At 37.3% G+C, this 26,153-nt stretch overlaps 2 protein-coding genes across 3 annotated transcripts; both read right to left on the bottom strand.

Annotated features, from left to right (window-relative positions):
* Window positions 1-403: 403 nt before the first annotated feature.
* Window positions 404-2,924, bottom strand: lratd2a (LRAT domain containing 2a). The gene has a single exon (XM_058752749.1). It carries the CDS (start codon window positions 2,326-2,328, stop codon window positions 1,519-1,521), a length of 810 nt encoding a protein of 269 aa, XP_058608732.1. The 5' UTR covers window positions 2,329-2,924; the 3' UTR covers window positions 404-1,518.
* A 1,792-nt stretch (window positions 2,925-4,716) lies between these two features.
* Window positions 4,717-26,148, bottom strand: fam91a1 (family with sequence similarity 91 member A1). 2 transcript variants are annotated; one of them, XM_058753972.1, is made up of 24 exons: window positions 25,693-26,144; window positions 24,503-24,587; window positions 24,129-24,280; window positions 23,113-23,170; window positions 20,505-20,572; window positions 20,167-20,280; window positions 19,718-19,808; window positions 18,810-18,872; window positions 18,505-18,611; window positions 18,365-18,403; window positions 16,809-16,921; window positions 15,610-15,719; window positions 15,334-15,443; window positions 13,239-13,325; window positions 12,794-12,923; window positions 10,261-10,409; window positions 9,712-9,846; window positions 8,852-8,965; window positions 8,670-8,742; window positions 8,408-8,545; window positions 7,990-8,097; window positions 7,730-7,853; window positions 6,559-6,628; window positions 4,717-6,181 (listed from the first exon to the last, which is right to left on the bottom strand). In XM_058753972.1, the coding sequence occupies exons 1-24, from the start codon at window positions 25,762-25,764 to the stop codon at window positions 5,996-5,998; spliced, it is 2,496 nt and encodes an 831-aa protein (XP_058609955.1). In that variant the 5' UTR covers window positions 25,765-26,144; the 3' UTR covers window positions 4,717-5,995. The 2 variants fall into 2 exon arrangements, with proteins under 2 accessions (XP_058609955.1, XP_058609956.1); XM_058753973.1 differs by lacking the exons at window positions 4,717-6,181; window positions 6,559-6,628 and adding an exon at window positions 7,462-7,612 and having other exon boundaries at window positions 7,696-7,853; window positions 25,693-26,148.
* Between the last annotated feature and the right edge of the window lie 5 nt (window positions 26,149-26,153).

The following is a 26,153-nucleotide window of genomic DNA, read 5'->3' as shown; positions in this document are numbered from 1 at the left end:
TTAAAGCAATTTTTATCTACGTTTTTTACCTTCAAGTATCAGTTTCAAAATCATTATCCTGAGTGACTTCTGTTTCTTTTCCCTGCTTCCCGCCAAATGTCTGTCTGGAAGTCAGTAGTTTGATGAGAGGGTACGAAATTCCACGAAAAGAGTAGATTGTTTTACGGCAGCAACAAATGCACATGTACAGCTACATTGCTATATTTACGACAGTGAATTCCACTCACTTAACTGTAGGGGGCTCCAAAGTCGCAAAAATTACACAAAACTACATACAGTTGTGTTAGAAAATGCAGCATACTGACGTAAAACCATAAAGAGCAATATGTTAGGTCAGATGTGTTCTCAGATTGTGTAATGATAAAAGCAAGAATAACTGAGAGAGAGAGAGGGGGTAAGCAGGTGGATTCAGTCACTGTTTACTTGCTGTAATTTCATGTGTGCCAAAACTTTTATAAAGCAAGGTCCACATATGATGATTTATGGCTATTTTGCAACTCACAGAGAGCCTGATTATACATTATAGAGAACAGCTTACAACTTGAGAGGCAATCTATTTGAAAAACAATATCACCCAACTTAAAATATTTAATAACTGAGTGTGAAATTATTTCGATTTCCAACAGAAGGAAAATTAACATAATTTGTCATCATAATATGTGATGTCAGATACCAACATATAGATGAATCTCACGAAGCCCCAAAATTAATTCATTTTTATTATTAATTAATTATTTTTGCAAAAAGTAAATGAAGCCTACATTTACAACAGTTAAGATGCTTTGCATTGTAACATTATTTTGAAGACAATTTAGCAAGTTTTACCACCCAAGTCTCATTACCATAATTTAGCTTGCTTACTTCTAGGCGATTTCCATTATTTTCAATGCATTTTATTTTATTGAAATTAACATACATTAAAGGTGGTAATACTAGCCTACTATATTTTCACCACATTACGGTAATGAGTGCATAAGAACATAGTTGTTGCATTACTGCAATAAGAATTTAGCTTAATTGTTATGAAAAGAACGATTCGCATTCACAGTAAGTTACAATGCAAAACATCCTAACCAATAAACCCATAAATTGTCAATATGGGTACACTGCAGCTGATTCTTTTAGCCATTAGCCTACTATATTCACAATGCAGCGTGGCCTTGAGTGTTTTATTGTTTTTATAAAGATGATTGCAAAAAAATTTAAAATATCGAGGACACATTTTTTTTTTTTTTTAATTATTGAAACATTTTATTATTAATAATTAAATTCATTAAGTGATATCCCTCCGCTAAAAGATGTAGTCCCTGACATGACAGAACATCTGCTATGGGAGCGGCGCATTGATATGATGGAGAGCTAGTACTGTAACCCAATCAGAATCTGTCCCAGTTCTGTCATTTTCTTTGAACAAAAAATAATTAATTTTAATTTTGCAGTTAAGTGTTCAGGACGGGTTTCGTGAGAATCACGCACATGTTATGTTGGGATACATTTGTCTCCGCTACCTGTTGCGCGTCAATGAACGTTCGCTTCACTTCCGCTATTGCTCAAATGATGCGCCAACTCCTGTAAAACTGCCGCTTTACCGATCTGATCATTTCTCCTCTTTTCCATGATCAAATCCTCCAAACTCTGAAACTCAAGCACATGAAACTGTTTGTCAGGCAAGGAGAGCTTTAATCTGTACGGCTGTTTTCCTATCCGTATCTCCCCTCCCATCTTGAACTCCCGTTTACCGAATTTGCACCAGGCGGCGAAACACTCCGAATTTCTCCAACTTATCTCTCTGTCTTTGGCCCCCACCTGCTCCATCGCGTTCTGCACCACCATGTCAGGACTGAGGGGCTTGAATTTGTACAGCTCGTTCGCGATCCTGCCCCTCCTGCCCTGACTAGCGTCGGTCAGGAAACTGTTCTTGACCTCCGCCCGGTGCAGGTGCACCACCTGGAAATCCCCGACGTACACAGCCCAGTGTGGGTACTGACCGGCGGACACGAACTCCAGCACATCTCCGGGCTTACATTTGTTCAATAAATTCTCCGGGCTGAACGTCTCCAGTTCCGTAGTGTGGCTACTTCTCTCATAAATGCACTCGTCTCGGTGGTAAACCGCGCAGTCCAGCTCGTTGTAGTGCTTCTCTTCCTCCTTCTGCTCCGGTCCATCGACATGCTGGTGATGGTTATCGTCCAGTTCGTCGTCGTCGGTGGCGAAAATGTAGGAGACGCCGATCCGCGGGCCGTCTTCCTCCGTGTCCAGTCCGTTAGGGTCGGTCGTGGGAACTTCGGCGTAACTTAGGTGTGACAGTTTGTCAACCTGGTTGCCCATATATGCCACTTCAGCAGCGGACAGATGGAGTGAAATGAGCTCCACCTGTTACGAGCAGAGAGAGATGGACATCTGGAAGTAGATTCACTGCGATGCTCCGTCTGCGCAGATAGTTGCTTACTAAAGCTGCATATGCCAGATCCGCGCGCATCACAATTACAAACAAAGCACTTTATATAAGAAGAGTTATTGTGTGGGATAAGTCATCCGGTCTGTGTGTCCAATGATTCGTGCCGCTGCTCCAGGCAGTTAGTTAGTTAGTAGTCCTATCACACCTGATGTTTCCAAGCAGAAAGTTCTTCAAAGCTTCACTGGCATAGCCTGCTGATGAAATGAATAAAATGCTGCTGAACAGAGCGGCAAACACGACATTTCCGTCCTCGCGGAAGCGTAAAGCGCTCTGTTTGTTTGTCAAAATGTTCTCTGTTTTGAACAGCACCTGCTGCGCGTTGCTCGGGTTTATCAGATATTATGCGAATTAACAAGCAGAGCTGAAGAAAACCAACCACAGCCACACTTATTACACACGCTCCCTCATTTAAAGAGACATCGCTGGGAAAGCGTAACACAGTGTAAAGCAGTTTAGACAGGCGTCATTAAGAATTATTAATATGATAAAGCAGCTCACCCAGGGCTGTCCAGTTAACAGCTACTGCAGTGCTGCTCTGCCAGTCATATATTACAGGAGCCTAACTACTGTAAACAACAAACAAACCAAAAATATCTTCGTGTCATAATAATAATACATAACATAATTTTGTTAATAATTACATATAAAGTAATTTTGTTCACAAACAGGGGTGTCGACTCTTTTTACTGATAAATCCTTGGGATTACCATATATTTTATGTAGCCTAATATTTACGGTATTCCAGGGATTCGTGTTTTCTGAGCTGTTAGAATCGCGTTGCCAGATTCGCAAATCAATCGCTATAATCGCTCAAACTAGTCTGAAAGTGATTCATTCACTTGTTCAATGAGCAGCAGTTTCTCCAAATAGTTTAACTTGACCATGAATAGTAGGCTAACACAAAAATATTAACGGGATATTTCAAAATACCAAAATCAAAAACTGCTGCATGTTCACCTACAGTCCATTTTAAGAAACAAAACTATAAGATTTTAATAATTGGTCTCATTCTATGAGAATAGTAGGCCTATGGAATCCAGTTTTTGGCACAGGATAAAAACAAAACAAAAAAGGTTATTGTGAATTTTTAACTTGCAGTTCAGACTTTTCTTCTAGATATAAACTCAGAATTTACGTCTCACAGTTCTGAATTTGTTTCTTTGTTAACATTTCACAATTCTAAAAAAAAAAAAATCTTGAATTGTGAGATAAAGATGACATTGGACTCGCATTCAGAATGATTTTTTCCACCTTAATGAACAGCTTGAGCATTTAAAGACAGACAATGTAACTGCAGAGCTTGCTCATATAATAAGCACAATGGTTTCATCTGTTGGTGTGGATGCTAATAGTTATTGTTAGTTATCAATCTTGGTGTGAATTCGCCATCTGCGTACAGGTTGTGAATGGCTCTGTACTGTATGTAAAGACACAGTATGTAACAGTGTCACAAAAGAGTATCAAAATATGGCAACACATTTTTGATTTTTGATGGGGGGGGGGGGTGCTTGTGCTTTGTGAATTTAATAATTCAGACTTTATTTACAGTCGTTTAAATTGTTAATAAAAGTGTTTACCCTTCTTCCAATTAAGTGACAAATTACATCAAGATATATTTAATTACATGGATAATGCCAGTTTAGTTTTTCTACATGCACTGCTTAGAAACATCAAAGGCTGAAAATACAGAGAAACTGAAGTAGAAGGTTATATTCCTTTTGTGCAAGTCTGTATTTCTCTGTGTGAAAGTTTCATAGGCTGCAGCACATCTACAATAAAAATGGATAGGGTAGCCACCCGCTGTGTCAAATTTCCTCCCATACACACATTTCTTGAAATATTGAAAGTTTCTGACTATAGTCACTGACCTAGTTTTAAAGAGCAAGCCTCCAGATAAAACCAATTTTAATTATTAAGCTACAAGAAGATTAATTATAAAATTAATGACAGAAATTCAAACCACTACATACAGTACACTGACCTCGCACATACTGTAGGATGAAAAATAAAGAGCATGTCAATATGAATTGTTGAAAGGCATCATCAGAAGCTTTTTTTTTTTTCTCCTTCTGGTTTGTGCTATTCCTATGATGACATGCCCCATTTCAGAGCCTCAGTGCCCCCTGGTGACACCCTGAATTTGTGTTGCTATAGTAATTACAGTCACCGGGGAGCCAGCCTGTCTGTAGCCAACCCATCAACAACCTGAAGAAAACAGCTTTTTAAATGACAAACTCCATGCTAACACTTGCAATGGGTGTTTTTGTAACATATTTATTAGTACTTTCATATACTTTTTACATATTCATTTGTTATGACATATATTTTGGAGAATGGGATGGAGTGAGGGGAAAATGTAACTTCTGTACCCATTTAATTACAAGAGCATGTTCACAGTCCCATCAAGTACACTACAACAGAGAGTTCCTAAAATGCAGGGAGACTTTATAAAACTACCGGTTATTTTTTCCCTAACAGTGTGACAGGGTCAGGCACGGAGCCGGTGTTGTTTTGGACCGTATCGTTGCAGGAAGGAATGGAAAGGGGAAATAAAGAGATGAGGAGAGGATGGTGCACAATACACACAACGACTCTACACACTCATCATGCAGCACCAAGATCTCTAATCGGTCTTCATACACCACTACCATAAGGTTTGATTGGGGAAACACTGGCAACACCCTCAGTAAAGGCATGAGGGAAAAAAATCAGGCCACTGAGGGGAATTTTAATGCTGTATTACTGCATATTCGCACAACAAACTCTAAACTTATACTGATATTCAACACATCTAGGTACTGATGGATAATCGACGACCTTGTTGTCACTATTTGAAGGTTTGTGGACTAAAGCAGATAGTGTGAACATATTCAAACTGGCCTAGTGGAATAAATGCATTCGGTGATAAAGTAGTCTAATGGGCACAAAGCAAATAAGGCAGCGATAATTAAAATAATAGTAAAAATCAACATAAAACAAGTAGGTCTTTGGTCTCAGTGAAGCTGAAACGCTCCTCTGCTAAGCAGAATTGAGACGGACAAGATTTCCAGCTGGAATACTACCTAATAAACCGTAATCAAGTCTCACCCAAAAAAAAAAAAAAAAAATCGAATAAACCTGAATTTCATCCTCAGGCTTTGTGCAAAACGTAAACCTCAAATTTGTGTTTTCAAACCCTGCTGATTCAGTCAAGTAGTTTCTGAGATTTTGTGCAGTGATATCATGCATCAGGTCACAAAACATGGTAATACAAGTAGGGCGATTTCATCCAACCCCAGGATTGGTCCTATGTTTTCCAAGCAAAGTCTATATACACATTAAAAGGTTTTTTGTAAATAGATTTTCTATTTTTTGATTGGGTGAATGGGACGTGTGAGCCGTCGGGACTTTACTCTGGAGGCTCGCATCCAGACGTGACGGATGGCGGCAGCAGCACTTGATGGCTGTGTGTGATTGAGTGCCACAGGTAACATGGTAACTCATGACATAAGCGGTGTATGGTGTGGATCTGAACAGGGTTATTTTGAGGGTGGTGTTTTATGTGGGCTGATCTCTCTGTGGGGCAGAGATGTGCAGGGAGGGCGGCGCTCGGCCGCTCCATTCCTTCAGCTCGCCCTCCTTGAAGAGCAGGTTGATTGCGGGGAGGGGGACGCCAGACTCTGCTGGGGGCTGACTCAGGGGACCATAGACCCCACTGTCAGGGTCCGCGGGCTGTTTTCCGTTCTGTGAGCGACGGTGAAAAATAGTCAACTCAACACACATACAAAGAACATATGACAATGAAAAATACCAGGGGTCTCACACATCTTGCCTAGTTTTATAGAGATTGCACTCTCATAGAGCAATTTCTAGCTGATGAAATATTTTAGAGCAGAACATAACTAGAAAAAATATATATATCCACTACAGAAAAGTCCATGACTTTATAAGATTTCATTAAGTTCCTGTAGGAAATAGCTATTTTAAAACTGGCTGATACTTCATGGATTTCCATGACTGTAATACAGCTGAATGGCATCTGTGAAATAAGACATTAGCACTGCTACTTTGAACTATACCCACATTATATTAGGAACAAAATAAAATTGGTGAAGATTTACCTGGAATGCATAAACAAAACTGAGAACCTTTAATGCCAGTTTTCGACTGGAATGTAGTAACTCTTGAAGACTGCAAAAGAAACAGAGTGTGTTCTTTATTCTATAGTCCTTTATTTTAACATATACATTGTAATTAAGGCTGTCAAAACAAACATAATTAAATATGCATAATGCTGCTTAAATATGCTTCATTTTTCTTAACACTGTTAATGCATTCATTCAAGAGACGTTGGTTCTGATTAAAGAAGAGGCCAGTCACAGACTATCACAGAGACAAGTGTGATTTCTCATACCACCGATTTTAGTTTTATCTGTCACTGTAGTAGGGGCGATAATATTAAAAAAAGCCAGCGATGACAATAAAACGTGCCAAAAGGTGAAATATTAATATTTGTGCTATGGAATACGTACATAGAATTGGTACTCTATGTGTATGATTATTTACATGTTTATTTATAGCATGTTACATAAAATGTCTAATTATAATGAAAGCTCAACAGACCGTCATTTGTACAAACATGAATGTTAATTACTTAATTACAGCAGACTGATTATATCATTACACATTTAATTTAGTTTTATTTCTGGAAAAGGAACTGAATGCATTAACTACAAAAAAAAATAAAAAATACTACAAAATTAATTTGACATTTAAAGCCGCGGTCACATTTAAAAATGGATTTTGGATCATTTTTAACCAAAAATGTTACAGACTGCGGCTTTAAATTGATTGAAAGTAACCTATATATAACAATTAACATATTACAATAGAAAAACGTTATTTAAATTATAATAATATTTCACAATATTAATAATAATATTAAATAATAATAAATTATTATTATTATTATTATTATTATTATTATTATTATATTTCACAATAATATTGTGAATAGAAAACAATCTTACCAACCCAAACATTTAAATAGAAGTGTATTAATATAGATAGTGGACAGAGGAAAGGAATAGATAAGATAAAGAGGTGGGATTGGGATCAGTAAAATAACGGGCTGGATTCAAATTTGCTTTGCTAGAAATATTTGCAGACATGCACTGGCACATTAAGCTACGGTGCTCATCGCAGCTCAATATGCCAGTGCATGTCTGCAAACAGTATTTTTAAAGATTCTTATGCACACTAAAAAAAGGGGACATTTGTTCAGGTTGTCACCTGTCTTTGCTGCAGAGTTTGTGGGAGACGATCCTCTGACACACTTTGTGGTTTAACTCAGAGCTAAAAAGAGGCATCCCAAAGCAAAGCTCCAGAGGAACCCATTCATCCTCACTGGACGACCCTGGGAGAGTGAACAAACAGGACTTAGTCTCATGACCTGATTGATTTTCAGGACCCACAACACATGTTTAACTCTATTCTGCGTGTTTTCTACAAATAAATCTTCAGATTCTGGCTCTCAGTCAAAGAACACCTACCTTCTGTTCCCGTTTTCTTGCTGCCGTCTCCGTTATTCTCCTCTGTAACCAGCTCAAAAGATTCATTGCTTCCGTTGGCATCAAGCACTCCACTAAGCTCAGGGTCTCCTGTGAGGAAAGCAAAGAGAGTGAATCTCAAGTTCCTTTGAGACCGTCAAGGTAGCGTTCAGGTTTCACTCTGATTAGTGATGCAATCAAACGTGTGGACTGCAATTAAAACATTAATTGAATTAGAGACCTGTTCTAATAAAACACACTGGCAAAAGCTTTAACTGGTTGCTCTCATTCGAATCTAATTGCAGCATTTATCGATAGAGCCCTGGAGTGGCTAATGATCAGTATTGGGGTTGCCCTTATCAGGCATTTCAGAGATTGGTTAAATGGACAGTTGGAATTAAGAAGAAGCCCTTAGCCCCACCGTCGGCGTCACTGGGTCGTCTGCGATGTCTGTTGTTGTGGTTGAGCATGGTGATGTAGCCACACTGGTGCTCCAGATCCACTTTGTCCCGGAGGATCTTAAGGGCTTTGTGCGCACACATATTGGAATATGAGAACTCTGGGAGAGGCAACACAAATCAGAGTGGTCAGTTAGAAAGACCGGGCTATTCAGAGTGCTAAACACATCTAAAGTGACCCTAAAAGCCCCGGACCACTATATGTATAGACAGCTAAGATTTTACCTGCTTTAAGGTCTTCGTCGTCAAATGGGAATGGGACATGGACAGTTTCACCGTGTCCATGCATTCCATGACCCTGAAAAAGTGATTTTGTTAAATGTTTTAAAATTAAATAACAATTACATTAGATTTGAGAATGTGTTAGATATGAGAATTCTTGGGTGTTCAGGGTCTCCCTGTATTACCTGGATGAGCACAGCAGAGTGGGTGAGGGCATCGTTCAGCATTGTTAGCACATTGGATGTCGGAACAACCCCAGGGTCATGACCCCATGATGTAATAAGCAGTCGGTCATAGGCCTGAGTAACATATCAAATGATTATGTAAATGATATTTTACTTGAAAAGGATTTAGTATAGTATATATATATATATATATATATATATATATATATATATATATATATATATATATATATAGTATATAAAGTATATAAATAATTTATTTATTAAAATCATATACGATAATAACAGGATATTTAACATGTTTATAATGCATATACTGCCGTTCAAATTTTTGGAGACAGTGAGTTTTTTTGTCTTTTTGAAAGAAAGTAATACTTTTGTTTAGTGAGAATGCATTCAATTTATCAACAGTATAGACAATTATAACATTTATAATCAAAGAAGGCTTAAAAATGCATTATAGTTTCCAGAAAGAAAATTTTGCACACAACTGTTTTCAATATTAATAATAAGAAATGTTTGAGCAGTAAATCAGCATATTACAATGACTTCTGAAGGATCATGTGACACTGAAGACTGGAGTAATGATGCTGAAAATTCAGCTCTGCTATGACAGGAATAAATTACATTTCATAATATATTAAAATAGAAAATAGTTATTTCAAATTGTAATAATATTTCACAATATTAATGTTTTACTGTATTTTTTTTTCATCAAATAAATGCAGCCTTGGTGAACATAGGCTTCTTCAAAAACATTAAAAAAATCGTAAGACCCCTAATATACCCCCCTAATATGCATATATATACATACAAAGTTCAAACAAAAATGAAATAAACATTTCAATGCTGAAACGGACCTGGAAGATCTCTGGCAGCTTCCTGAGCCTGGAGCCCTTGGACAACAGAAGTGATGGAGGGCCTTGACCAGTGACAGAATACAGATACAGTTTGAACCAGATGGAGCTGACCTCAGGAATGGCTGGACCAATGTGCTGGAAGAGACACATCAGACACATAATATAAAGCTACTCTAAGATACATGGCCAACTTCCAACCAACAGCTCCTAGTGACAAAACATGTAATGAAGTGTAACGAAATGAATTTATTCCAAATGCACACCGTAACTTCTCCCCCCAGGCCAAATGCTGACCTTATTTGTAAAAGACATCTAAACAGCATGTAAAAGATCATTATGGAAATGCAGAGATGTAGTTGGTGGGTAGCGTTTTTGTACACGGTGCAACTTTTATAAAGAAACCCGGAGGCAAAGAAAGACCTATTTAGCTTGAATGATACTCTCAAGAGGACGATGATCTGACTGCTCACTGAGCGCGCACACGGTCTCGTAAACTCCCAGCATTCACACAACCCTCTCTACGGGTCTGACTACAGTCTCCTGGGCTACCTGAGGCGTGCAGCTGCTGATTGGCCGGATCTCGTTGCTGAGTGGCGCCATGGAAACTAGCAGTTTGTAGTTCTTGTTCAACACACGGCTGCAGGTGGCAGGGTCCAATCCCAGCAGGCTTTCACAGCGGAGGAGGTCCAGAGGCAGGCCTGGCGAGAAACACAAACATACATCAGTGCCAACCAGGACGTGTGAACATGTGTCTACTTGTACCGCTCCATAATTGAAAGAAAATTTAATTTAATAAAGATCACAGTGATACAGTTTAAATAAGGACACTGATAGTGACGTGTATTACCCATCAGAATAATTTCCACAAAATATTAAGCAGCAAAAACTGTTTTCAACACTGATAATAAGTATGTTTCCTGAGCAGCAAATCAGTACATTAGAATGATTTTTGATGGATCATGTGACCCTGAAGACTAGAGTAATGATGCTGAAAATTTTGCTTTGCATCACAGGAACAAATTGCATTTTTAAATATATTAAAATTGAAAATTGTAATAATATTTCACAATAATAAGGTTATTTTTGAATAAATGCAAATAAATGCAACCTTGGTCACATCTTTCAAACATGTAAATTTCCTAAATATTCCAAATATTGGTACTATGGCCACCTGTGTATATTTTTTTATGATGTAAGATTATATTTCACATGCTCAATATGTACAGTGAGGAAAATAAGTATTTGAACACCCTGCTATTTTGCAAGTTCTCCCACTTCGTAGGTGCATGTCCACTGTGAGAGACATAATCTAAAAAAAAAAATCCAGAAATCACAATGTATGATTTTTTAACTATTTATTTGTATGATACAGCTGCAAATAAGTATTTGAACACCTGTCTATCAGCTAGAATTCTGACCCTCAAAGACCTGTTAGTCTGCCTTTAAAATGTCCACCTCCACTCCATTTATTATCCTAAATTAGATGCACCTGTTTGAGGTCGTTAGCTGCATAAAGACACCTGTCCACCCCATACAATCAGTAAGAATCCAACTACTAACATGGCCAAGACCAAAGAGCTGTCCAAAGATAATAGAGACAAAATTGTACACCTCCACAAGGCTGGAAAGGGCTACGGGAAATTGCCAAGCAGCTTGGTGAAAAAGGTCCACTGTTGGAGCAATCATTAGAAAATGGAAGAAGCTAAACATGACTGTCAATCTCCTCGGACTGGGGCTCCATGCAAGATCTCACCTCGTGGGGTCTCAATGATCCTAAGAAAGGTGAGAAATCAGCCCAGAACTACACGGGAGGAGCTGGTCAATGACCTGAAAAGAGCTGGGACCACCGCTTCCAAGGTTACTGTTGGTAATACACTAAGACGTCATGGTTTGAAATCATGCATGGCACGGAAGGTTCCCCTGCTTAAACCAGCACATGTCCAGCCCGACTTAAGTTTGCCAATGACCATTTGGATGATCCAGAGGAGTCATGGGAGAAAGTCATGTGGTCAGATGAGACCAAAATAGAACTTTTGGTCATAATTCCACTAAACGTGTTTGGAGGAAGAAGAATGATGAGTACCATCCCAAGAACACCATCCCTACTGTGAAGCATGGGGTGGTAGCATCATGCTTTGGGGGTGTTTTTCTGCACATGGGACAGGGTGACTGCACTGTATTAAGGAGAGGATGGGGCCATGTATTGCGAGATTTTGGGGAACAACCTCCTTCCCTCAGTTAGAGCATTGAAGATGGGTCGAGGCTGGGTCTTCCAACATGACAATGACCAAGCACACAGCCAGGATAACCAAGGAGTGGCTCTGTAAGAAGCATATCAAGGTTCTGGCGTGGCCTAGCCAGTCTCCAGACCTAAACCCAATAGAGAATCTTTGAGGGAGCTCAAACTCCGTGTTTCTCAGCGACAGGCCAGAAACCTGACTGATCTAGAGAAGATCTGTGTGGAGGAGTGGGCCAAAATCCCTCCTGCAGTGTGTGCAAACCTGGTGAAAAACTACAGGAAACTTTGACCTCTGTAATTGCAAACAAAGGCTACTGTACCAAATATTAACATTGATTTTCTCAGGTGTTCAAATACTTATTTGCAGCTGTATCATACAAATAAATAGTTAAAAAATCATACATTGTGATTTCTGGATTTTTTTTTTTAGATTGTCTCTCACAGTGGACATGCACCTACGATGACAATTTCAGACCCCTCCATGATTTCCAAGTGGGAGAACTTGCAAAATAGCAGGGTGTTCAAATACTTATTTTCCTCACTGTATATAAATCTTGATGTATTTGCTTTTGCTCTGAAATTACTACATTTGCTTAATTCATTTTTCTATAGTGAATTTGAATTAAAATGAAATTATTACAATTATTAATACATTTAACAACTAAAACAGGGTAAAGAATTACTGCATCCTTTTTGCATTGTTAAAAATCCATCCAAGGATTCAAAAGAACTGATTCACAGAAATAAATTTAATTTGTATGCAACAATATAACATTTATTACTTAAATATTTTATTGATAACCCAGGTCTAGTATATACAAGCTCTCAAATACTAACACATACCTATATTTGGTACATCAGGGCCCTGATCAGGCGTGAGATCTTTGTTGTAGCGCAGAAAGAGTATTGTGTTCCTGAGGGTCAGCGCATGGTCAAAATATCTCTGAGCCTCTCCTTCAGCAGTGCTCTCAACCTTACAACATAAAAGCATCCTTATCAAGCTCAACACACAAAAAAAGTCATTATGTCAGTGAGTAAAAGAACGTGTGCAAACAAGAAAAGAGTAACTAAAGGTTGGAGAGATATTAAGGGAGAAATGCAATAGCCTTTATGCTTTTGTGTGCACAGGAGATGTGAGAGCAGTGCCAAAGCGAAAAATGTGTGTGTGTGCTGTATAATCAGCCCCTGGAGGTGGCCCCTTTCTATTTCAACACGGGCACAGAGACGGAGATTGTCTGTCCACTGTGTGTCCCTCAGCTTCTTTTGTGTCCTATAATAAGGGTATTACCTTCTCCAGTTCCATGAGAAAACTGTCCAGGGTCTCATCAGACAACTTCCCCACCTCAAACATCGTCACAGCGTGGCTCTTCAAGTTCTGAGACGAAAAACACCACATGAAATCCTGATATTTATAGATGACATACTAAACATATTTGATGATTGACAATCTTGGAAAACACTTGAGCATGACTCCTCCTCTAAGTTCACTAAATCACCAGTTCTTAACTGGTTTAGCTTCAGGATCCAGCTTTTCCACTGGACTTCAAGCGGTGACACAACACAGAACTGTTTAGTGTACAAAATTGAATTTCAATGTTTTCATGCTCTCGGCAGGCAATAATTCACCACACTAAACACATTGTGGAGGGCACAAACCAGGTTTTGTCTTTTCAGCAAGTGAACTCATATTTAACATATTCTGGGCTGCATTTAAGTAGCTTTGTTCATGTTTTGTTTTTAGGATAAATGCATGTCATACAACTTGCCCATACTGGCATCTGCCTCATTTGGCTGCTTCTACAAAGTAACAGATGAATTGGCATCTAAATACCATAGAGGACAATTAGAGGCAATTACTGTTGTAGGGATGCCCGACATATAAGTATCAGTAAGATCGGATATAGGCTGATACGAGAGTTCTTAAATTTATTGTGGATACTCCCTACCAGTGCCTCTCCATCACAAAACTTCTCATTTAGCATAGCATTATCATTGGTAGAATATTAAATGGGTAAAAATATTTCAGTTGAAGCATTTCAGTCAAATACAATTTATGTAATATGTCAAACCTTTCACCTTCAGGAAGGCAAAAAAAATAAATAAATCAACCCGTGGCAACAGTTTAAAAGTAGTTCCACGGTATAACCACAGACTTGGCAACCCTGTATGCAACCTGTTTTCAGTCACAACCCACCAACTATGAACCAGTGCACTAAATATTATCAAACACATTTAAAGGGGTCATAAACTGAGAAATCAAAAATCCTTTTAACTTTTGATATATAAGGGGTCATTGTACTATAAAAACATCCTGTAATATTCAGAACTCAAAACTTTCCTGTTAGTCTAAAAACAGCTTATATTGAAGCCAAAACGACAGAAGAAGATCAACGCCTGCTTCTACATCACTGCATGTTTAGCCCTGCCCACTGTGCCTCGTGCACATAGTAGGTAAATGACAAGAGCAGCAAACGCAGGTCTACGCAGAAACCAAACGATAAACTTTATTTGATGAACTTTATTTTCAATTTAAGTTCCAGACCACGTCAGTAAAAATGTGGTCCTTTGTTCACTTGAAGCGAATTCAGATTGAAACGAAAAGACGATGCTGTGCCAACTATATTGGATCCAATGTCACACCACACAATAATAGATATATAGAACAGATATATGATAGAGGTGGAGTACTGCATGCGTTAGGTGTCAACAATTATCCACCACTAACCCAGCGACATCTGCTAGACGTGAGGTGGCAAAAATTGTGTCTGGCAGACATGTTCATGCATCAACTACAAGCGCATAAATTAAAATACCAATCCTAGGATTTTAAGAATCAATATTCAATTCATTGGAAGGATTTAATCCTAGTCATATTTGTGTCACATTATGATGTGGTATGGCCAGATTAAGATATGGCCAGCCTAACAATAAACTCTGGATGTCCAGCAGTAAGAATAGCCACTATGACCAATAACACAAATTATTACATGATCAATATTACTTTGTCTGTTGTTACAGATCGTTTGATATGTACTGAGTATTTATGCGTTTTTAACCTAAAACACAGCAGCGTCCATTTAGGAAGGATGTAGGCTGTCAAATATTCACAACTGTTAGCCAGTTATGGCAGTGGGCCTATTCAAACGGAGCGTTCTGATGAGGGGGTTAAAAACAGGACAGTAAATAGCCTGTTACTTCAAAATTATGTTTTTTATGTAAAAATCTTGATAACATTATAAGTGAACCTCAGAGAACAGTGCAAAATAAAAAACAAAGGCAGTTCATGACCCCTTTAAAGTACACAGTAAAATAAGCCACATGTAGTGTTTCAACTATGTCAATTGGAAAGCAGAAATACTTTAATCTGTGAATGAGACACTAACAGGGGACAGATTGCCCATCATGAGGAAGGCGGTGAGCGTGGAGTCAAACAGAAAGGCGATCCTCTTAGTCGGGGCGGCTGGAATACTTAGACTGCTCACACTTGCAGTGTCTAGAGGACAGGGAAAAATCACAGTCAATTTAATTCACATTATTATGATGCATGTACTGATTGGAGCCAGACTAATGTTTAATAATACACTGCAGTAAAGTAAGCTAGTGTCTAACGGATAAGTGGAAAGCCGTTTATGATTTAATGAATGCTGCTGTGTTCTCACCCTGGTCCTCCAGGCTGGTGGTGTCTGTATCAGTGGCTGAGGAACCGGCCTCCATCACTGGACTCCCACCCTCCCATGACAGCAGCATCTTCTGAGGGTCCATAGTGCCTCTGGAAAGTGTGAGAAAACACTCAGATATAAAACATAGTGAAACACCAGACTAAAAATACATTCACACATACAGCAACTGCTGGTCACATTATAATGAGATTTTTTAACCAGCTATACATTCCCATTCTGATTTGATTGGATTCTCAATCACGATTCAGTTCTGCTTTCAATTTGTTAGTGAATAATTTGGGAACATTCAAGTTATAATGTCAACAATTACTTACCGCATAACACTACAGGCTCTCTTTATTTTTCCTTTCACATTTGCAAATATTTCAGCCATTACAGATTGTTAGATTATTAGCTATTAGATGCAAAGCTAATATAGCACATTGGTACAGAGAAGGAGATTATATGATTTTTCTAGATTTGCAATGAAGAGTTATTATAATGTCACTATGAGGAACACAAAAAATAAATTAAAAAAACAAAAAACAAAACAAAGGTTTTCTTTTATGGTAAATAAACAAATAACAATGCATAATAATAATAATAGCAATAATATAATAAAAGGATTTTTTTTTTTAAGTATTCATTCATTTTAATTATTACATTATCAAAAAATGATTAATTATAATTAAAATTAATGTATTATTTAACATGTTTAGCATAATAAATAAATATTGAATAGATAATAGATATATAGAATAGATATATGATAGAGGTGGAGTACTGCATGTGTTAGGTGTCAACAATTATCCACCACTAACCCAGCGACATCTGCTAGATGTGAGGTGGCAAAAATTGTGTCTGGCAGAAATGTTCATGCATCAACTAAAAACGCATAAATTAAAATACCAATCCTAGGATTTTAAGAATCAATATTCAATTCATTGGAAGGATTTAATCCTAGTCATATTTATGATTATGATGTGGTATGGCCAGATTAGGATATGGCCAGCCCAACAATAAACTCTGGATGTCCAGCAGTAAGAATAGCCACTATGTCCAATGACACAAATAAAATCTCTTAATGTGTGAACAGCCCAGAGTTTGAGATTTCTAGAGCAGCAAATATTTTGTTTGTTTCTCAGACGTGAGCCAGCACTAAAAGCCTATTCATCAGTGTCAGGTATGTCTTCTCATACTTGAGTCTGTTGACCGAAGGGGCACTCTTCCATGAGGGGTGCAGCTGGTCCGGGCTGATCACATGACCCTTTTTGATAGCGAACCCCAGGCGACAATACATGGACACTGCATTCTGGAAGACAATAAAAAATTTTTTTTAAAAAGTGTCCAATATTCATTCAGCATTCATACACAATCCAGCGATGATTATTAACTACTATAATTGCATGTTAATTTACGAGGAAGTCAGCCAGGCTCTGAATTATGTTTGGAAAGCATCCACACACATCTTCATGAATAATCCATAGCGATATCGAAAACAGCTTTATAATAATAAACATTATCACAGCATCATTGCCAAAACACAATTTCCATCTGCCCTTTTCACCTGACAACAAGAAACATCAAATCTGTTGCATCCAACTGATTCTGTAGCTAGGCCAACCAAGCTAAGGTTATGAATACATATTCCCTTATTTTTCCAAAGGTTATTCTCGACATGGCCATAAGCACGACTCAGAATGGTTCTAGGTGAAGTGGAACAGAAAAGAAAGTTACGGTACTGTCACATATGAAGATAAAACTCTGTTAGCTATTGAGAAAGATTGAATAGTACTGGAGAAAGTAGGTCAGGATTTGGGCTCCATACGGCCTGATACTATATTCATTCCCTCATTGTACTATAAATTATGGTGAAAAAAAGAGAATTTAAATATCACTGCGTATATGTGTGTGTGTGTGTGTGTGTGTGTGTGTGTGAGAGAGAGAGTGTTCGTTATTTTAAAGTATTCCGTGAAAAATGAGCAGAATTAAATTCTGTATAAATCATTCATTTATAATGTTCATAAAACTATTCTTACATAAATGGATACTTTGATTGGCTTTATAAATGATTTACAAAAAAAATAAGAAAAAGAAAAATGAAAAAAAAAAATAAGGTCCAATATTCAAGCTTTTCCAATGAAAGTATTTGTCTTCAGGCACATCGCTATCAAAAGGAACCATGTCTGCCACGCATAAACGCTGACAGCAATGGATCTATTCAAAGATACTCTGTCATTATCATTTACTAAATGAATATGTTTTCACTAATAGGATGACTGCAGGAAACGTTTCATTCTATTTGTCTTAGGAAAATGTCAAAGAGATAATGAAAATGAATACTAGCTATCTTGTGTAAAAATAAATTCATTGTTAAAGATCGTGTCCTTTGAGTCACGTCAGCGTTGGCTTTTCTAATAAGGAGTTATGGATTTTCATGACGGATCTCATGAATAAGCTTGTTTTCCACTCTGCCAGATACTGAAACGGTGCTAAACAGCTACAAAGGAAATGTGTGAACACAATGGTTCAGTCCTCATTCTCCTCAGTCTGCATCATACATTCAAAGAAGGACTCATTTCACAACCCATCAAAAGGCCAAAGAATTTTGAAAATTGCCTTTGCGGCAGCAGCGGTAATTCCAGAACCGGTGCATCCTAGATTCACCGTCCTCCCAGTCAGCTATAAAGGCATCATTTCATATCAAACATTCCATGTAAATGGCCTTCCATTTTCATCCCTGCATGACACGTACCTTCACCAGGCCCAAGTCAATCTCCAGTACATTAGCCAGCTGAAATGACAAACAGAAAAGTGCTATGAGATTCTCAAAGTCAAGCAGAATCACCGAAAAGAAATGAAAGGTGCACTGCAAAGTGAAAACTGAATATGTACCTCCGACACATTAGTCTGCTCATCGATGGAAACGAAGATTTTGTAGAGTAGCGTTTCGAAATAATCACCCTGGACTCTGTTCATGACAAACCCCTCAAGCGGCGGCACTGAAAATGAAAACCAAGAAGAGTAACCTAGATGTTTTCTCTGCTATTCTTCCAAATGGATTTGTGATCATCCTATCAACACTTTTTGATCAATGATTCTCCCATCCACTATTACGTACAATCTGTGGCAATGGACGAGCAAAATCCTTTTTCAAAGAGGTTATAAATAAAGCCTATTTGATAAACTGCGGTGCATACCTGATATACAGCTGTCATCTGATATGGGCACATCAAGATATATATAGCCCCGGTTGTACAAACCTGAAAAAAAATGGAGAAGATAAATAGATAGAAAGTTCTTGCACTGAATGTACCACCCATAAAAACACAGGGCTTTCAGATTGTGACTGGCTGGTGGCTTTTTCCAACCACTTTTCATGCATGTGCGACTACATTTTTGTTAGAGGTCGTACTGGTCCAACTTCAAAATTGCCCCACACTTTTGGATTGTGCGCTGCCATTATCTGCTGTGCATGGAAACCAATCATCTGCATAGGCCAATGGACAGCTCTGCACAGACCGGATGCAGAGACTATGATAGTTTGGCTGAAATGTTAAATATTCAGTATATATTACGTTGTTTTTATTAGTAGTAGTAGTAGTAGTATGTTATTAATATAATATATTAATATAATAATTAGTGGAGTGAGGGAATTTAACTTTTACTATTTTAATCATTTTTATTATTAACCATGGCAGTTATAAAGTCTCATTTCAATCTCACTGTCAAAGTTTAAAAAGTTAAAGTCTATCAAAATTAAGCCTATATAAAAAGTGTAAATAAAAATTTTAATTAGGAGTTGTAAAATTCTGTACCATTATATCATTATATGCAATATCATTGGCAATTGCACTTACTGGTGCAATACAATAATAATGTCACAAATTTTTTTCTTTTTTTTTTTTTTTTCTTTAAAGGCCTGGTCACCATTGCTACCAAATCAGTATGTTCCACCATATGCAGTCCTGAAAAAGGATGACAATCAAAGCTAAGTCTTTTACATTCCATTATAACATTAATGCTAATGCAGCATGCATGACCTGGTTTGATCATCATTATTTCAAGAGGTTTTCTAAAAAACTGAAACGGTCTCTGTGACACTCACTCAGAACCACGTTGTACTCCATTGATCCAGCCAGCTGGGGTCCAGAATCTATCATCTTATCAATGGCCGTCTTCTCCGCCACAGAGCAGATCTGGAATCAACCCAACACGAAAACACTTTCACTCCAGTTACAAACCTTCAAATGAGCAACTAGAAGACAGTTTCACGCGGGAAATATGAGAGAAAATATAGCGGTTGAGAATAATTTGGTTCTTTGTTTTGATGTTTTGCTCATCTTTTTTATTTAAAAATGACATAACTGTTAATGGTGTGTTAGAAAACAGTTACATCATAAAATAAATATTAAATGAATAATTTATTTCTATTCTCAGTAATTCGATTTCTTTGAAGTAATATTATTTCCCTTTTTCCATTTCCAAAAGCCTAATGTAATGTAATTTTATGAACACGACTAAAGAAACATTGTTAAATTAATCCGTTGTCCTTACCCTGATGTCATCCTCGGTGATATATCCGGTCTGTACCACCCACCAGGGCTCTACCGTGATCTCCACAGGTTTTGCTGGCAGGAGATCCCGAGCCGATTTCCTCCGGAAGAATTTCTAGCCACAGACAGATGCTGCTTAGGCAACAGTGTGAGGTTATCACCGTGTGTACAAAGCACTGCTCTCTATGGATTACATCTTTCATCTTCAAAGGGAGCAATGAAACCATCCAGATTTGAGAACCATCTAATGAACATCATGTTAAACTCCCAGAAGATATTACATGGAAGTTCACCACAACATCCTAATTGATCTAAAGTGTAAAACCAAGAGCGACTTACTTTGGAAGATCTGCACTGGTTCATTAGGTCAATGTACTGGTTCCTGCCAATCCCAAGCAGCCTCAGACCTGAAAGGTCAACAGGCAGATCAATACATACGCTAATGGACACTAACTACCAAATATTTTATGTATGGACACATAATCTGCAATCTATGACCCTGTTTAAACCAGGATCGGAAATTAACGAGGTTTTGGGGCAAAAATTCAAGATAAGGGGGCAAAAAGAACACAAAATTAAACTAAATAAATTTTAACTGTCGCTATTAAAGTCAAATGCGAAAATGACAATTGTTGATAGTAGAGTTAGAGTAAAAGTAAGACAGCTTCAGTGGTTATAACAGGAGTCATGGACCATTTGTAATGTTTTTTTTTACATGATATAATTGTAAATACATTTGTCACCTATGAGCAGCATTAATGCCATGTCAGATGCAGCTTCTTTTCTACCTCTGCAGTGTAAAGTTGTTAATAAAATTTGATTGGTAAAAGTCTAGTATTCACTCCACGTTGGTAAATAAAATGCTAAATATTCTGCACACTGTTGATTCCAAATTTTAAACTCACAAATTTTCCTTTAATTGCAATCATTATGATCACAACATGTAATCATTGCCTTAATCGTGTTCTTTGTTTCTGCTTGAATGCGTCATTAACTGCATGATTTTTATTATAACAGAACTGTACATTTCTGCCATATGGACATTACTTTGACAGTCAGCTCTGATAACAATTTACTCTTAACTGTAATGTAGAAACATGCATCTCTTGTAAAACTGCTTTGAAACAATATGTCTCGTGAAAAGCGCTATACGAATAAATGTGAACTGAAATTAATAAAAATTTAATTTTGAGCAGAATCATTATTTAAACTGTGGATGTACATGCATGTGCATTTAAAGTACAATGGATAATTTATAAGTGACCAGGCAGCATTACAAACACTTATGCAATGTGGCTTACATGCGTTTTCAAATGTCTCCAAATGTGGTTTGAGGTTCACAAAACATTTTGGACCCAGTTTTCATCTCTATTGAGAGCTGACCATTTATGCATGCAATTGGTAGGACATCATAGATGTCCTTTAGTGTTTGGAGGAACCTCTGTGACTAACATATTCCTCTATGCCCCAGATCCTGCCTTCCTGGGGCCTCAGCAGCCTGTCCCTCACCATGCATAAAGGCACAGGGGTCTGGGATCATTAGAGAAGGCCAGGCCTGACCGCGACGTGCCAGGCATGATGCCAAAGGCTGTGGGGTGAGCTGTGAAGGGCAGGAGAGCAGCTTCACTTCAGACAAAGAGATTAGAGCGAGAAACCCATGCATAGCCTGCTGGCTACCTTCTGTCTACCCAACCCAAAGACCATGTTCTGTGAGATCTCTAAGCATGCCAATTACAAATGATTTGTTTCATAACATAGTTTAATGATGTGCTACTATGCCAATGATTTTGTACCCAGATGCTTTGGGGTACAAATATATGTATGACTGTAAATTCACTTTAATCTTTGCCTGTAATTCACATAAGAGTGTTGACATCAATTCCCCGAAGATACGCGAGCACATTTCTTTCAGTTGAATAATGACAAGACATATGAGGAAAATATAAGGGGTTTGTAAAATGCAATGATACTCTAAAAATCGAACTCAACATTTTTCCACAAAATAATATGAGATGGTTTGTCTTGTTGTCAGGTGCTTGTACACTATTATATTGATCCTTTGTAGTGATTGTAAAACTCATTTGCACAAATGAATAATCCAACTATCCATACGAAATGCCACAGTCCAAAGTCTAAATACATTTTATGTCAATGTCTATTTACACAATATTTTACACTAGAACCTCAGCAACCCTTTAAAACAGCATTATGTAATGTAATTTTAATGTCACCATTTAATGTAACTTTACCACTGTCATGAATAAATTTTATAATCATACTTCATATTTCATTTTTATACTGTGCCATTTTCACGAACTATTTCACTTTGTTAACACTTCACAATAGCATTCAATTCATTAACATCAGTTAATGTACAGTATTAGGAATCATAATTAACAATGAACATTTAATATTCATAATGTTAATTTCTACATATATAGCATAATGTTAATTTCTACATATAACTGAAATGTTACAAATTTATTATTATGTTAATTTATAATAAATTAACAATGACCATAAGTATATTCAAAAAAAGTAATATTAAGCTAAATGTTAAGAAATGAAACCTTATTATAAAATGCTAGCCATGTTTCTGTATATTCATATTTTTCACATTTTCTAAATATTATTTCACTAATCATTTAGTAAATGCATGTATGCCATGTCTGAGCCGCATTAAACAGTAAATGCTTTTTTTTTTTTGTGGTATATGGAACATTTAAAGCATCAAGAAAGCAATGCCATATTTCTTCTGAAGAATTAGCTAAGTACATTCATTAAAATATTTACATTCACTATTAGTCAGAGTAATTCTGTGCCATTTCATTCTGAGTGAGCAATGTACATTCGTCTCTAGTGGCTTGTGGCCTCGTTATTGTGCATGAGCAGTCAGCAACAGTCACAAATAATGATTCCCAGCTCTGACAGAGAGAGAACAACTTACAGTCAGCAGCAGTGAAGTTGGGCAGGGAATCATAACTCTTCTCACAGTTCATGATGTCCTGAATGAAGGGGAAAGAGATTGGGTCATGCACTTGCAATCAATTAAAGTCCAATGAAACAATAGTTTCACCTAAGAGTTATGATTCTGCCGTCATTTACTCTTCCTCATGCCTTTAAAAACCCATGACCTTCTTTCCTCAATGGAAAACAAAAATAAATGTGTACAGCAGAAGCTGCTATTTTCCATAGAATGCAAGTGAATAATGACTGATTTTTTTTTTTTCACACAAAGCAATAAACTACTTGTTGGAGGCTTTTATTGTGTTTTTCTTCTTTTTCAGAGTTTGGCATCCTGGTTCCCATCAACATTCATTGCATGGAAGAGAGCAGTATTAAAACTTCTCCTTTCTCAGAAAGACATACAAGTTTGGAATAACATGAGAGTAAGTAAATGATCCTTTCCCTTTGAATGCTTACAGACTGCATCATTTAAAAACTTACTAAGAACACCGGTAAATGAATTTGCATAAGTGACACCAGAAGTCATAAAGACAGAAAGCAGACACTGTTGTTTTATACGATAAAATATGGTAAGCTGACACTCTGCATGAGTCATTTACAGTAATCCTTATATGCGCAAACAAAACACTACCGTCCAACAAACATGCCTGTCTGAAGCATTATCAGAATGCAGAACTTGTACTGTAATGAGCTTATGAGTTAATACTTCTCTATCGACTCTATCATTAAAGGAAGAAAAACAGTTGCAAACTAGATCAGTAAAACACTGAACGTTTGGATGCCAGCAAATGTCTGACGCCCATGGCGACTGTTTTCAGACAAAAGTGCAGACAAGTGTAGACAATATAATGTGGTAGTTTGAGAAAATTAAATTAGTAAACTTCCTATTCTCCTCATTACTCTCTCTTTACAATTAAAAGCTGCAAAAAAAAATTATAAATAAGAATGAAAAAGCTATTACAGTAAACGCTATTCAAATAGTTGACTTGTCCTTACCTCCATGATGCTGATGTAGTAGGAGAAGGGGGTGACCCGCAGACCCTTGACCATGATGTCAGACAGGTGGTAGGGGTAGAGCATCAGATGCTCCCGGCTGTACTTCAACAGCTCTTCATAATACTTGCGTTCATCCTTCTTCACATGCCTGACTGTTAGAGAAGAGGTTTTTGACAGTGTTGTGGGACACTAAATCAGAGCAACGAGGCTCATTATTTCAATGTAATTACATCTGCTGACAGGAGCTACAATGAGCTTGTTGGTCTGGTCAGAGTGGAGTGAGAAACACAAACGGTTTGGAACAATGTCAGAATGAAAAACAGGAGTTACGGGAGAGAAAAGTAATAGATTTTCTCCGTTCATCTAATGCTTACCTAGGTTATTGCGGAAGCGAAGCTGGTTTCGGATACTGTACAGAAGAACCTGTTTGTCATATTCACGCTGTGAGTTTCCCAGGCTCTATGAATAAAGCAAGATGACAATTAAAACACTGAAAAACATTTCTTACAGAAATGAATGTGCAACAATATTTAATTCCAATGGATTTAGTTATACAATGCAAACACATAATGTTTGGCATTATTGAATATTATGAATGTGAAATTGACTGTCTTTGTGATGAAAATCATGTCAAATGTCAAAAATAATTTCCTTCTGAAACAAAATCTAAATTTTATCAAATATTTCCAAAGCCACAATTTCTATGCTATCCACATTTATTCCTACTGCATTTGTCTCATTTGTTCTCCTTTTAACCCTTTGATGCATGGTTTCTCTACCCATAATTCTTCTATTCTATATTGCCGTGGACAAATAACTCTCAAAATATATCTTTTTGATTAAAAAAGAAAAAAGAAAAAAATTCAATTCAAAATATTAATAAACAATTATAAAACACGTAAATAAATACAAATTTATAAAAAATTATAATTTACATTTTGTTCACTGCAAAATAAAACAACATGAATTATTATATTTTCATTTACATTTATGCATTTAGCAGACGCTTTTATCCAAAGCGACTTACAGTGCATTCAGGCTATACATTTTTTTTTTTTATCAGTATAATATTATTCAATAAAAACTAAACATTTATATATATTTGAAAAATGTTCAGTGTAATATATTGTACATATTATTTCAAAGCATAAAGAAATATTCCAATATTTTATTCCCACATGCTTTAATAACACATGCATCAGAGGGTTACTGTCTCCAATGGAATTTTAGAAGAAACATCTGACACAAAGTCTACACAAACACACAACTAATGCAATGATTAATTTATATTTAAAAAATGCTTAGCCTTCTTATATGTATTGATCTGCAGGTATCATGCAGAGGAATCTGATGACAGTAACGAAACTATAATGATGATGATGATGGTGTGTGTGTGTGTGTGTGTGTGTGTGTGTGTGTGTTTACAGATAACTGAATGAATGAGAAGAATGACAGAATCTCTGGAAATCATGCTGATGCTGTGAATTATGATTATGCAGGCAGGGCAGGCAGTGATGGGAAAGTCGTGTCAGATGGTGTTTGTGTGTGTTGTGTGTTACTGTACCTGTTTGACATTAGCTGGCAGTTTGTTCCACGGGTAATTCTGCCTGATGTGAAATTCTACGTCCGTGTTCATTGCTGGACTCGAGCTCCACGGTTATTCAAACAGATACTCACGGGCTTTCGGGTAAGTCCGAGATGACTATACCCTCCCGGTACTTATTCAGTGATAAGACACCGATAGGTAATTCAATGTCTCCTTTATGAATGTTATTTTAGCCTTGACAGTAAACGTCCACTTCCTTGTTGTATTTTTAAGCCAGCCTTCGTCACGCTTCTGGCTATGTACGTCACTTCCGCTCAGCGCGTGACGAAAGGGGATTAGTTTCAAGCGCAGAACAGTAGTGATGGGAAGTCCGACTCATTTTCGCGTATCGGTTCTTTTAAATGATTCGTTCCAATGAACGACTTTGAAAAAATGATTCAGCGGTCACTGACATTCCGTCTTTTTGATGAGTGGGTTCA

This window comes from Onychostoma macrolepis, chromosome 19, assembly GCF_012432095.1.
Source record: "Onychostoma macrolepis isolate SWU-2019 chromosome 19, ASM1243209v1, whole genome shotgun sequence".
NCBI lineage: Eukaryota > Metazoa > Chordata > Actinopteri > Cypriniformes > Cyprinidae > Onychostoma > Onychostoma macrolepis.
This window is presented reverse-complemented; position numbering and strand designations above follow the sequence as displayed.

Excerpts from the sequence above, each read along its gene's own strand:
- lratd2a (XM_058752749.1), bottom strand. The coding sequence starts at position 2,328 with ATGGGCAACCAGGTTGACAAACTGTCACACCTAAGTTACGCCGAAGTT.
- fam91a1 (XM_058753972.1), bottom strand. The coding sequence starts at position 25,764 with ATGAACACGGACGTAGAATTTCACATCAGGCAGAATTACCCGTGGAAC. Across the intron at positions 8,546-8,669 it reads CGACGAAGACCTTAAAGCAG|AGTTCTCATATTCCAATATG; the intron begins GTAAAATCTTAG and ends TGCCTCTCCCAG. Across the intron at positions 7,854-7,989 it reads CAAGAAAACGGGAACAGAAG|GGTCGTCCAGTGAGGATGAA; the intron begins GTAGGTGTTCTT and ends TCACTCTCCCAG.